The sequence below is a fragment of the Lepisosteus oculatus genome, chromosome 6 (genome assembly GCF_040954835.1).
Source record: "Lepisosteus oculatus isolate fLepOcu1 chromosome 6, fLepOcu1.hap2, whole genome shotgun sequence".
Lineage (NCBI taxonomy): Eukaryota > Metazoa > Chordata > Actinopteri > Semionotiformes > Lepisosteidae > Lepisosteus > Lepisosteus oculatus.
In genome coordinates, this window is record NC_090701.1 from 20,584,399 (window position 1) to 20,597,501 (window position 13,103).

Consider the following 13,103-nt stretch of genomic DNA (forward strand, 5'->3'; position numbering starts at 1 on the left):
GATTAGAGTCATTGACATTACTGGCAGCCAAGAAAATACATTTGACCTTTACTAGGAGTCTCTTTTCAATTACAATCTTTCTTTACAATTCAATATTTCTGAACACAATTCCTGCAAAAACAACATCTACGGAAATTTTATTTAACGAGACACTGTGTATCACGTCAATCATCAGAACATAAGTCAACAATATCTTCAGTTACAATGAAGTTATCTAATCTACTCCTTTTATAACTTTTAAAATGACCCAAAACATTACCTGCTACTTACATGTGACATACTGTGCCAGGCAAGGATAAGCACCCTATCGCCCCTTACTAAACTAATAAAACAACTATAGTAAATGTAGTTTTCATATGAAAAAAAGTTGAAAAAGGGTATCAGTACTGATTGTGTAGCTGGGTAGCTCATTACAGACCTCCATACTCCATTTGTACCAGTGGTCAAAGTTCTGGCATAAAATGCCGCCATAGACACCTCTCCAACAGCATGCACGTCTTTACACACTGCAGTCTGGAAGTCTGGAACAAGCTACCCAGCTACACAATCAATACTAATACTCTGGCTTCTTTCAAGAAAATTGGAGGTGATATTTTGTGATCAATTACAGAAGCTACTAAACACCAACCAAGCAAGATGGTTGAATAGCCTCCTCTATTTTGTAATAGAATGTCAGGCACACTACTCCTAGGAACTGGTTCCCAGACACGAGGGATTTAAACTTAGTGAAGTTAAAGAACAGCAACAGTTCATTAAATACATTTACACAAGACAGACAGACTTCAAAGACCAGAAGAGGTTTTACAGGCTCAAATTGCAAAGTATTGCATACAAAGCACAAAAGAATCTCTTTTTACACTCAAACCTAGTAGATGCAATGCCATACTAGAGCTGATGAACAATTTTCTCAAGAGATTAAAAAGAAATGAAATTATTTAAGTCATTATCACAGTAACAGGAACCGTTTACTTGCCAGTTTAAAAGAAACTCAATTATTGACAGCTAAGGAAAATAAATAGTACTGCGGTAATGAGTTCCATCTCTGGTGAAAATAACAACAGACTCCTTTTGAAATTAATTAAATTGACACTTATGTGTTTCCAGGTTGGTCAAACCAAGTGTCAATACCGTGGGCTGCAGAGAGAGAAAATGAATGCTGTTCAGATACAGTAGGTTCCTCTGTCAAACACTGCAAATGAAAAAGAAAGATAGTGACTGTTGTCAATTTTCATGGCACAAGAGTGTGCACAGGGTGGCACAGTGGCTAGCATTGGTGCCATACAGCACTGGGGCCCTGGGTTCAATTCTGGACCTGGGATGCTGTGTGGAGTTTGTATGTACTCCCTGTATTTATGTGGGTTTCCTCCCACAGTCCAAAGACATACTGGTAGGTAAATTGGCCCTGGTGTGAGTGTGTGCATCTGTGTCTGTGTGTGCCCTGTGATGAACTGGCAGCCCATCCAGGGTCTACCTTGCCTTGTGCCTGTATCTTGCTGGGATAGGCTCTGGCTCCCTTGTGACCCTGAATTGGATGAAGTGGTTAGGAACAGGATGGATGGATAATTCATTTTTACCCTTCTCCTTGTGGCTTGGACAAATACCAAATTCCAATCAGCGGCATTTGCTTTGTCACATTCCAACTCAAATATAAAAACAACTCAGAAAAAGAAAGAAATGTACCACTACCACCTTTTGGAATAATGTACCAGAAAACATCTAAAATTAGCACAGTTCAAATCCAGTACCTCACTAAATGCACAATTACTGTTCAAATGGAAACAGCAGCTGTTCCACCACTTTCACATGAATTTCTGTGTGTTGGCGATTTAGGTTGATGGCAGTATCTATTCATACGGAAGAAAACAGTAACTACTGTGCTGTATTATTGCTGTTGCATGATGTTTGAAATCTTTATGTAGTTGAAATCAATTATAAGTCTCAAGCCTTTATAGAAACGCAACACTTCCCTGTGACTTGGTTACAGTTACGGTATTGTATCATAAATGTTTTATAACATTTTATATATTCAGTGACAGGTGGTAAATAATACAGTAAGGCAGGCAAGTTAGAAAAGCAATGCCTCTGAAAAGCATTGACAATGCCCATCAAGCAGTGAATGATGTGTAAGTAAGGTTTTACTGATTTTAGTAAAGAACAAAAGTCACTGAACAGAGTTGCATATGTTCTCTCAACAGGTCAGTCTTGAGGAGACACCACATGGTAGCCAGACACTGAGAAGCTCTGATATTGAGGAGGAGTACATTCCGCCACTGTGGAACCAGCGATGAGAAGGAACAGCCCTGAAGGTGGGGGAACAGAGAGGAAAAATGGGCTGTCGGGAACAGGGTGGTTAAGACAGCTGTAGGTACGTACTGTACAAGTGTTTTAAAAAGGATGTGAGCTTCTACAGGGAGCCAATGTAGAGACTGGAGTAACAGTGGGCCAGGAGAGAAACAAGGTAAAGAAAAGACTTGGTGAGAGAGAGACCTGTGAATGAGCTGAAGACGGTGAAAATAGTCCTGACTGTGAGGTCAGGCTGAAGGCGGAAAACCAGGGCCTGATCTAGACATTGCAGACTAGACAGTTAGGAAGGGGTAAATACTGTGGATACCGCTCAGCATAATGCAGCAGGAGTTGACAAGAATGGAAATGTGATATGAACGGCAGAGAGGGGAGTCAAGTACGACACTGAGGCAGAGGAGTAGAGGGAGAGGGTGGTGGAGTCAAGAACAATAGAGAAGGAGAGGCTGACAGAAGGGGAAGAGGAAAAGGAGGCCAGACTTAAAGAGAAGAAAGAAAACACAACGTATCGACCATGGAGCCTGTCAGCATGGAATTTCAGCATGGAATAAACCTATTCCACCCAGGAGGAGAGGGATAAAAGACAGACATTGCTAGGGGAGAAGATAGAGAACATAAGGGTATAAGACTAAGGAAAAGAAAACAGGTCTGATCATCATTGCAATACTTCCTTGTGGATATTACAGTTAGTGTGAACTTTCACAATTCCATACATTTTCAAGATGTTCAAAAACTATGCCCATTACTGTATAAGTAAAAAAAAAACACACACTTCTCCACTTTTTAAGAAGAACATAGGAAAGGTTACAAACGAGAGGAGACCAGCTCAGCGAGCTTGTCTGGTAGTTGGTAGTTAATCGATCCAAAGATCTCATCCAGCTGTTTGTTGAGAGAAACCAGAATACCATCTTCAACAACATAGCTGGGTAGTTTGTTTCATACTCACTCCACCCTTTCCATGAAGAAGGGCCTCCTATTCTCTGTTTTTAAATAAACTTCCACTTGTGCCCTCTGAAACCAATTTTTCCCTTAAATTGCCTTTAATTCTGGATTTAGATTCCATTCCCAATAGGAAGTGAATTCATTGTGAGCAGCAAACTTTTATTTATTTTCATTTCACCCAATCACAGAAACATAATCAACATTTTTCACAGATGCTTTATTGTTACGAATATTTAAAGCTTGAAATGTGTTCAGGACAGAATATCAGACGTGATCAAGACGGATAAATACACCAGGAATGCTTATCTGCGATGGTCTTGATACACCCGGCTGGGCATGCAGACGGGATTAAATGTTAAAAGCCGAGTTATTTCTAACCTTGGTTCAGACTGGGATGTAAAAGGCCGTTCCTCTGCCTAGTGCAGCGGTGTCGCTCTTGAACAGGTTCAGGATCAGAGTAAAATATTGCATCCTGTAACGCCTTTGCCTTGAAGCGGAATGTCCCTGTCATCGACTTACAGTACTTGAATCAATACAAAAAAACAAGCAAATCTACTAAGACGCATTCGGCAGCAGTTTAAATTTTAAACGGATTTTAATTCCTTCTCATTTTTTCACTTTCACCTACAAAAAAAATTTCTGCAGGACATAACTGTGCGACCACAGTTCACTTAATAATAACTATTATGCGACGCACTGTTGTTTTTCACTTGTTTTATATCAAATTTCTACATTTTTGCTGCTAGTGAAGTACATCATTCACTATTAAAGCCACATCTGTTGACAAAACAGCTGTAATTATTTTTGTTTTTGCAAATAAGAAGAGAGAAATGTGTATTTTCTCCAAATATAGTTAATTTCTGCCCAAAACATGTGTATCCTAATAACATATGACATGTTGCACAAAACGTAAATTTGCAACAGCTCCAATCTCAGGGCTTAGGAGCCATTCAGATGAAGTGTACTGTTCCCTCATGGATTCTCCATTAGGCCAGATGAGCTTGGGACGGTGGATATTAAAAGAAAAGCAATCCTCTTACAACAGTTCATGTGTGCGGACTGTGTGAGAGGAGGCGGAGCCGGGAAGACGGGACCTCGCTCTATCCTTCTGGTTATCCGCCTGCCAGCGTTATACTGTTACACTCTTCTGCTACATGATGAAGTATTTGTTGCGTAATATTGACCGGTGATGGCAAACGGCAGTACACCATAGCTAAGAACACAAGAGTAGAAGGATCTACAGTACGACATAAAAAAAACTATTACTGTTCTTTGAGGTATAATATTTTAAAACCATTATTGTTCTCTGTAATATACTATTTTGAAAGCTTTAAAATGCAACGCATTTGTTGTCGTTGTAGTGGCAGCAATAGGTTTGTTATTGGTAATTATGTTATTTTATTAAGCAATCCAAAAAATCTTGCAAGAGTTGAAAAGATGGGTCTAAATGCGTCTCCGAAGTGTCAGAGACGGCCTTCAGATTCACCACAATACATGCTACACGTTTAGAAAGGGCTGATGCTCTGGTAAGACTACGTTGCTCCTCAAGAGAGTACGGCAGCGGTACTCGAGACACTGAACGAGTAAGACTGCCAAATGTGAAACTGCGCCTCACTTAAAATCCAGATGAAAGCAACATGGGTAGATGGGTCCCTCTAAGGGAACTTGTGTGGTTTATGCAGAGGGAAGCTGATCAGTAATAATTCACAGCACTAATTTCATGGTTTTCAAAATCCTTTTATCCATTCACAGGTAGTCCCAAGCCTATTTCTAACATTTTATAGTTGGTTTTTCAACGCGTTATCGCTCCAGTTTATGCGTGCTCACCATCCCTCTGACAGCAGGACACTATTAAAACAGTAAAAAATGCATTGCTCGAATGCAAGACCATTCTCACAATCATTAATGCTGCATAGGAGCAAGGATATCCCCCACCTCCCCTTCTACTGACCTTGTACGAGAAGAAAGCGTTTCTTTAAAGACAATCCTTAACGAATGTTAATTGCTTTATCAGAATTTTTACAACAGCAAAATAAAAAAACGCGACGCCGCAATTTTTCTTTGTTTTATCACATGGAGATATAATTAAACTGGTGTTACAGTATTAATCACGTAAAATGCGTTGCATGCTTGAATAATACGGTCCGAAGTATGTTATTGCAGCATTTAATTTTAACCAATACTGGTGGTCATGTTTTATTCATGAGCAAAATATTTTTAAATAATACAAATAATAGTTCACTACATTTGTAATAGACGTGCACATATTTCTTTTTAAACAGCATGTTGTATATATCCCAAGTTTACTTAATAATGTAATGTCACAGGGTACCTTTCCCAGGACCACAGTCCAATGGCAGTGTCAGATAAGATTACATTTTGTCATTGAACATTAAAATAAAAATGCTACCGATAATAAAAAAACAACAACAATAGAAATACCAAAATTACCAAAAGTAAAAATGTAATATACAACACTACCGTTTAAATCACCAGTGTTTAATAATTTCTGCCCTATCCCGCTGTCAAATTACACCTGCTCCTCCCTGTGCACTGGCCAAGCATCCTCTGCCTGGCATATTGTACCGTCCAAGACTTCCCGAACGAAAAACGGACGCTTTGTTTTCATTTGTTTTGTTTTCTCAAAGATCAAGCTGAACTCCAAGAGCTCTATCCTACCTTTTCCTGCGCCCTGCTGAGCCTTTTCTGGACATTTTTGGCGAAGATGCCTGTTTTAATGTCGGCCATGGCTGCTGGTGCTGAAGTGATAAGAGAGCGAAGCTCCAGTACTCGGAGAAGCTGTGATGAACAAAGCAGCCAGGAGGGGGAGGAGCGGGCCCTTAAAGCCACAGTTGTGTTTATCGGCGTCCTTTTTTAACTGCAGTTCTGCAGTCCGGTCCTGTTCAATTAGACCTTTTGGGGGTACAATCTAATTTCTGAAAGTGCCAGTGTTGTTAAACACAGTTAATGAAAATACCCTTACAATATGTAAAGCACTTTCAGATGTCTCTTTCAACTCTTTACAGCAAGGAAGGTAGCATTGTTTATTCAATCCTTCATTTAATCATCTTGTTTACTTGGTTTCTTTGTGTCAACTTGGCAAATAAGGTATTTCTAATGTTTCATAGTTCTAATGTACAGTACATTAGAACAATTGGCACTAACTATACTATATCCATTTTTCAGCTTCAGTTTTCTTCAGCTAGGGAAGGTTTTACAAATTGTAAATTTGACCCTCATTGAAGAAGTCCAGCCTGTGAGAATTACATTTTACCAGTTATCTTCAACTTCATCTGAATGAATAGAGATGGAGAACTGTAAAGTGTAATCTAACAGATTCCTCTCAGTGCTGTAAAGAATGGACATGGTTGTGTTTACATGAAGTTTCTTAAAATTGCTGATTCAGACTAAGTGAATCGAGGACAAGGACACACAGTGAGTCAGCTGCTGTACTAACAGGATATTTTGGCACCTGGAATTCTGTCTTTAAACAATGCATGCTTAAACATTACATAACAAGGGGGATAAAAAAAAACTCTCCATAAATACTGGACAGCAGCTGGAGACATCTGTATTGTTAGAGAATAGTTTAGACTATCAACATGATCTACATCATATCAGTCAGGTTTCACTGACTGACTTTAAAAGTACTGGGAAGTAGCAACTTTTGATTGAGATTTTCAACAATTCAACTCAATGGGGGAACTCTACTTTAGAAGGTTAGATATTTTTTAACTCGTTTCTTTCAGCCATTTCTTGAATGAAGTCAGCTTTCATCTTTGACAACATGGCAGGGTAAATTGTTCCAGCTTCTGTGTAAAAAAATAATTTCTCTTGTAGTTGGTTTTAAATGTGCTTCCTTATGCTCCCCAGCTGTGTTCAGGTCCCAGATCATGGTCGAAGGAATCAAGATACCTGCTGGTTTTCCTTCCAGACAAGCTCTGTACATACTGTATCCGAATCCTTCACTGAGCTAATACTGTACTTTGCTTGATTATTTATTTTCTTTGCCGAGTAAGTTTTTTTTCTTCTACTCCTCTGTAAAGGAGTTGTGAAATGTAAACAACCTCCAAGATCTGTAAATACAATTAAAAAGTTCCAATTCATTCCAAAATCAGGTCATTTAAGAGTTGTAATTGAGCGATCAGGATTAACACCAGGAGGTCTCTGGGCCTCTGGGTGCAGGACTGGGGACCCTCTTTCTACAAGCACTTTCTATTTCTTTCCCCATACCTGATCCAAACGGATGTTTTAGTGAAAGGATCTCAGAGCAGACAACCACTCACACACCCACCCATCCATCCAGTTTAAAAACAACTCTAGGTGAGGGTTACCGTAACCTGGACCCTACTGTAATCCGGTAGCACAGGGCACAAGGTAATGATGAGAGTAGATAAAGGGACAATATACAGTACATATATATAGCCAATGAGACCTAGCTACAGTAGTTATCTTTGGTATTATCTTTTTTGCACTACAGTATATACTGTATTTCATACTTTATTCAATATTTAATTTTACTTCATTGTTCCTGTATTCTTTAAGGTAGGACAATGGATATTCTTTTTAGTGTTTGTTCAGCTGCTCCTTGTCCTGTCCTGTGCTTGTGGTAGTCAAAATGGCCAGGCAATTGTATGAATTTCGAACTAAGACTAAACTGTTGTTGATAAATCATTTAGTCAGCCTTCTTGAGGGTGGGGTACAAGAAAAGTTGGCCACAAGGCAATATAAAAGACAATACAGGAAACTAGAGAATCTAAGAGGAAGACGAGATGAGTGAGAAGAGGAGACTGCTCCATTAATGCACACTAAACTAACAGAACATGCCCAATTAATCTGAGAACTGAAAAAAAAAATATTGTGAGTTTTAACGTACATAAGATACTGTAGGTTTAGAATCTCTGGAAATATTTCCTATTTGTGGTATCCACCAGCCTAATGAAATCTCTCACTTTGTGTAATGAAACTGTAATTTCAATAAATAATGCTTTTTCTGTAACAGATACACCTGCAATTTGGCCTCCAACCAATTGACCTCTTTCAAAATCTGTTAGATCTCTCATTTTATTTTAGAAACTTACATATTGAAGTGTTGATTTTAAGACATCTTTTATAGTGGAAACATATTAGCAATCAGCATTGAAATTAATATGAAACACGTGTAGAATCTTTTTAATTGTGACTGTAAAATAAAAAAATATATCAAATAATAAAATTGTAATTTTAAAACTTTACAATTTCAGAATACAAATTGTTTTTCATCAGGTGTTTCCATTATTTTGTCCATCCCTTGTAAATATCTGTACCTACAGTAAGTACTGTACATAATAGTGGATAATATTGTGATAGGGCTTGAAAATAAACATGGTCTTTTTACAATGCTTGCTGAGCACTTAAGAAAGCATATTCCTGTATATGTTCTGTTCAGCATTTCCTGACATTAAGGGGGGTGTACAGCAATTGTTAACTTATAACAACTTGCTTGGAAGGCAAGCTGATGTCAGGATTGATTTACTATTTCATAATTTTTATTCTCCTTCATCCAATTAGTTACACACCCTTGCACAAAACATTATTTTGTTACAATGGTCAAAATATACTGGCAGACAGTATATTAGGAGAAAAAGACTGCATGACTCATAGACTAGTTTATCCATTTTTCATAGAGGCTTCATAGAGACTTCAAGCGTTTAAAGGAAACCTAAGAAGAAGCAGTAGCCTCAGACCTTCTGTGTTGCAGGGTCTATCAGCTCATTCTAAGCTTAAGTTAAAACCTTTGAAAGTAAAAAGAATGATGCAAAGATTAATTTGCCAAATGAATGATGAGTTGATATATTCAGTCAATATTTTCTGCTAAGGTTGACAAGCTCTCCGCAGTTAATGGAGTTTCAATTGTTTTCAGAAACTCTATTCAATGATACATACATTTCATGCATGTCCTTGACTTTCTTTTAATTATTTTAAACCCTTTGTGTATGGAGAGAAGTTAATAAAATAATACTTGTGAGACAATGACGTTTCAAGAACTGGTCAAAAGTCACCAGGGTGCTCATTTATGTCAATTATGAAACTAATGCTTTTTCTGCCTATTATTGAATTGGGCAGAAATAAAAAAATAAAGAAAATGCTGTTTCTTCACCATGTGTTTCCCAGCTTTTGAATATCCATGGCAATAAATATTGGTCAGCCAAAGATCCAAACAAAAAGTAGCCAGAAGCTACAGTACTGTACATCACCCAGCAATTCACAACGTGTAGCACTCACCTGCAGTCTGTGTGGGTCCTAATGCCATAGTATAGTGATGGAGACACCACACTACAAAAAAAGGCACCATCCTTCAGATGAGATGTAAATCTGAGTTCATCACTCTCTGTGGTCATTAAAAATCCCAGGGTATTTCTCGAAAGGTGTCCTGACCACATTTTTCCCCTGGCCTGCTAACAATTCCCACTATCAATAGGCTTAATTAGTCTGTTCCCTCCCCACTGATACAATAGCTCATGTGTGGTGAGTGTACAGGCATACTATGGCTGCTGTTGCATCATCCAGGTGGATGCTGCACATTGGTGGTGGTGGAGGGGAGCCCCCATTACCTGTGAAGCACTTTGAGTGGAGTGTCCAGAAAAGCGCTATATACTGTAAGTGTAAGGAATTATTATTACAGTATTAATAGTATGGATTTCCATACATGGGACTACTCAGAAGCTATACTACAGTAAGTTTCTAGGTGACTGATTGCTATCCACAGCACTTCAAACTCCTTAGAAAACATCTACAGTACCTACGGCCTTTTTTTTACAGTTAAAGAAAGACTTTTGTACAAAACATCCTGAACAAAATTATTTTTGTCCATCGTGTTTGTCTGCATATTTAGTTATGAACATATTTTTACATATTTCTAACAGTAAATTAAGATAAAATTTCATACCATTAACTTTTTCATGAATGTTTCAGACCAGGCTTATTTTTTTCATCCCAAACCATAATGCACAGGTCTTTCACTGGACAGTAGTGAATCAAACATTTACTATTGTTCTCATGATGAACTCTTGACTTTTCAGCAACATTATACACTGATAGAAAATTAATGGGTAAAAATCCATGTTTACAACTGTAACACGTCATCAGCTGATGTTTGTCTGGAAGGTTACAGCGGCAGGGAGTTGGTGTGTTGATGGGCTACAGCTGTGAATTGTCCTATTTTAACATCCCACTCTTGAAGCAAAAACATATAGTTAGAAACCTCTCCTAAACCCGTGCAGTGTGTGGTTGCAATCACCAGAGAGGTGGCATGGCTAGGCAGACAAGAGCTGTCAGCCACAGACACTGTGGAGGTTCTGGAAAACAGCTTGATTGAGCAGCAGAGGCTGCCGGAGAAGTGGCCTATTAACGGGGTTAGTAACTGTGCAGTGGGAATGTTGTGGTTGCCCAGGAGGGGGCATGGCTGAGCGATCAGCTGGAAGTCCCATGGAGGTGCAGGAAGGAAGGACAGAGGGTTTGGTGAAAACGTATGGGCATCCAGAGGCTGAGCAGCAGACTCCCTGTAGGTTGCAGCCTCCATAGGTATTCTATGTGTGTTTGTGAAGAGAGAATGGTGGGATTGAGCACCTGTGAGCAGAGAGGGCCAAACTAGAATCCTGGGAGGGGGGGGGGGGGTTCAATAGAAAAGGACTTCAATTGATAGACCACTGTAAAGGGATATTTAGTGGGTCTGGTGTATGATGCACAGTAGAGCAAAAAATGAGTAGTGCATTCTCAAATGGTCATTTAGATGGCAGCGTATCGTAACTCGTGTTTATATATGTTATTGTGGGTGTTGGTCTTATTGGGTATTATGGGAGAATTAGTGTAGTTGTGAAACCAGAGAGGCCTCCCTGCTGTGAAAGAAGAAGAGCAGGAGTGGCTGACTTACCAGCTCCTGACTCTGCTGGTGCACTATGGAGGCCTGGTGTGTTCCCACTGCAGGGACAGAGGAGGGTCTTGGCAGGGGTTGAGTAGTAGCTCACTGCGTGTTTGTAGGAAAGGAATCGTGTTCAAGAGTGAAAAGGAAATTAGTGGATAGTAGTGGCATTTGTGTGATAACAGTGAACCAGAAAAATAAAATAAAAATTATACTGTAGTTGTGGAAACATTGTGTGCAGCAGGTCCAGAAGAGCTCACTTGGTAGAGGGAGGGCCTGTATGTCAGTGTTCACTTTGAGCCTTCTGTCTGCTTTCATTCTGTATTCAGTGGCTCTTGTCAGGCTGTTTCTGCTGCTCTACACCTGGGGTCAAGTTTTCTTTTCTCAACTGTTTTCTAATCTGCCTCCTGAAGACAGACAGTAGCAGAATGCAGGAACACTGACAGGATAACTACCTGTCAATGCTGTCCACGCAGTTTAATTCTCTTGCCACTCAGAGAAGCTGGGATGCACAGTTGCCTGGCGCTCTCTGTGCAATACATAGCAATAAAACAATTTTCCTTGACAAAAGACAAATAGGATATCTTTCAACTGGCAAATTTTAGTAATTTCACTTGTAGAAGCTCATATTTTTGAGGCCCTTTGTGCTGTAGCTCATAAAACTAAAAAGCTCAGAAAGTATTGCTATCAGTGAGTTAACAGTCCCAAGAAGGGGATGCTGGAAAGTATAGATGTCAACTGCACTGACATTGTCTGACTTCACTTTATTCACTTAGAATCATTAAAGATACAGTATTTGCTAGAAGCAATTAGTGTTTCACTTCAAAATGTTTACAATTGACAAGTTTATTGTGATTAATCAATAATAAATGAAATGATTTTGTGAACCTTATGCCCAGAGTCCAAAAACACACTGGTAGGTTAATGGGCTTCTGTGTAAACTGGCGCTGTAGTGTGTACATGCGTGTCTTATGTTTTTGTGTGCATTGTGATGTGTATCTTAAGGTACCCGTGCCTTGTGCTCATTACGTGCTGAGAAAGGCTTCCCCTGCCACTCTGTATTAGAAGAAGTGATTCGAAAATGTATAGATGGATTTTTTGAATCACTACACAGTGTTCAAAGCCAAGATTTCATTAACTGTGCTTAACAACATACTGTAAAAGAGCAGTGGCTCTATCTTAATAATTCATCCTAATGATTGTAATGAGGACCTACCCTAAGGAATTCTAGGGAATCAGCTTCATCTTCAGTTCTGGGTAAAAAAGTGCCTCATATTCCCTTTTCCAATTGAACATCTCTTGATTTGTATGACAGATTTTTACTACAGCACTTGTATCAAGTTCTGTAATCTTCCCTTCTAGGGACTAAAGTGATTCTTTTCCTCTAACTTTTCGATTTCCGAGTATGATATTCCTTGTGGATTTAGAACTATCTTAATTATTTCCAGAGATGCAGTCTCCATGTGGTAACATACTGACCACAATTGCACACGATATTCTACTTGAGGCCTCACTGCAGAACCTTATTGTAAGAACTTTAACCTTCTCATACAGTTTTGATAAATGGTATTGCACAGAAGTCCATTTTCATGTAGCCAAAGCTACAGTAAATACTAGAACTTTGCCATCCATTTTTATAAAATGGGACAGCACACTATTTTGGCACAGGCAGAATGACATATGGGAAATGCATAAGCAGGTGATAATGACTAAGGAGCCTGAGCTATAATCAGATTAATTTTTCATCTAGAATGGAGTGATGAAAATCTTCACCTTAATCTTCAGTTAAAACTCTCACACTGTAACAATATCTCACATTTCAGACAGGCTTTGAAAGCAGACTAGCAAAACTCATTAGCACTTTCAAAAAGCTGCATAAATACAATAGTTATTTTATTAATTGCACAGTTTTTAGGATGCAGGGTATAATAATCAATACCCCTTTAAAAGCCTTCAAAGA

General features: G+C 38.9%; 1 protein-coding gene across 8 annotated transcripts in view; it reads right to left on the reverse strand.

Moving 5' to 3' along the window:
* amph (amphiphysin) overlaps positions 1 to 6,050 on the reverse strand; it is a 111,086-nt gene extending 105,036 nt beyond the window's left edge. For 5 of the 8 annotated variants that reach the window (XM_015354461.2, XM_015354460.2, XM_015354459.2 and 2 more), the window contains exon 1: positions 5,923 to 6,049. In XM_015354461.2, coding sequence (XP_015209947.2) covers positions 5,923 to 5,991 — 69 coding nt within the window. In that variant the 5' untranslated portion in view covers positions 5,992 to 6,049. Of the gene's footprint in view, positions 1 to 5,922 lie in introns of all 8 variants that reach the window. The other 3 variants (XM_015354457.2, XM_015354454.2, XM_015354462.2) reach the window with 2 other exon arrangements.
* Between the last annotated feature and the right edge of the window lie 7,053 nt (positions 6,051 to 13,103).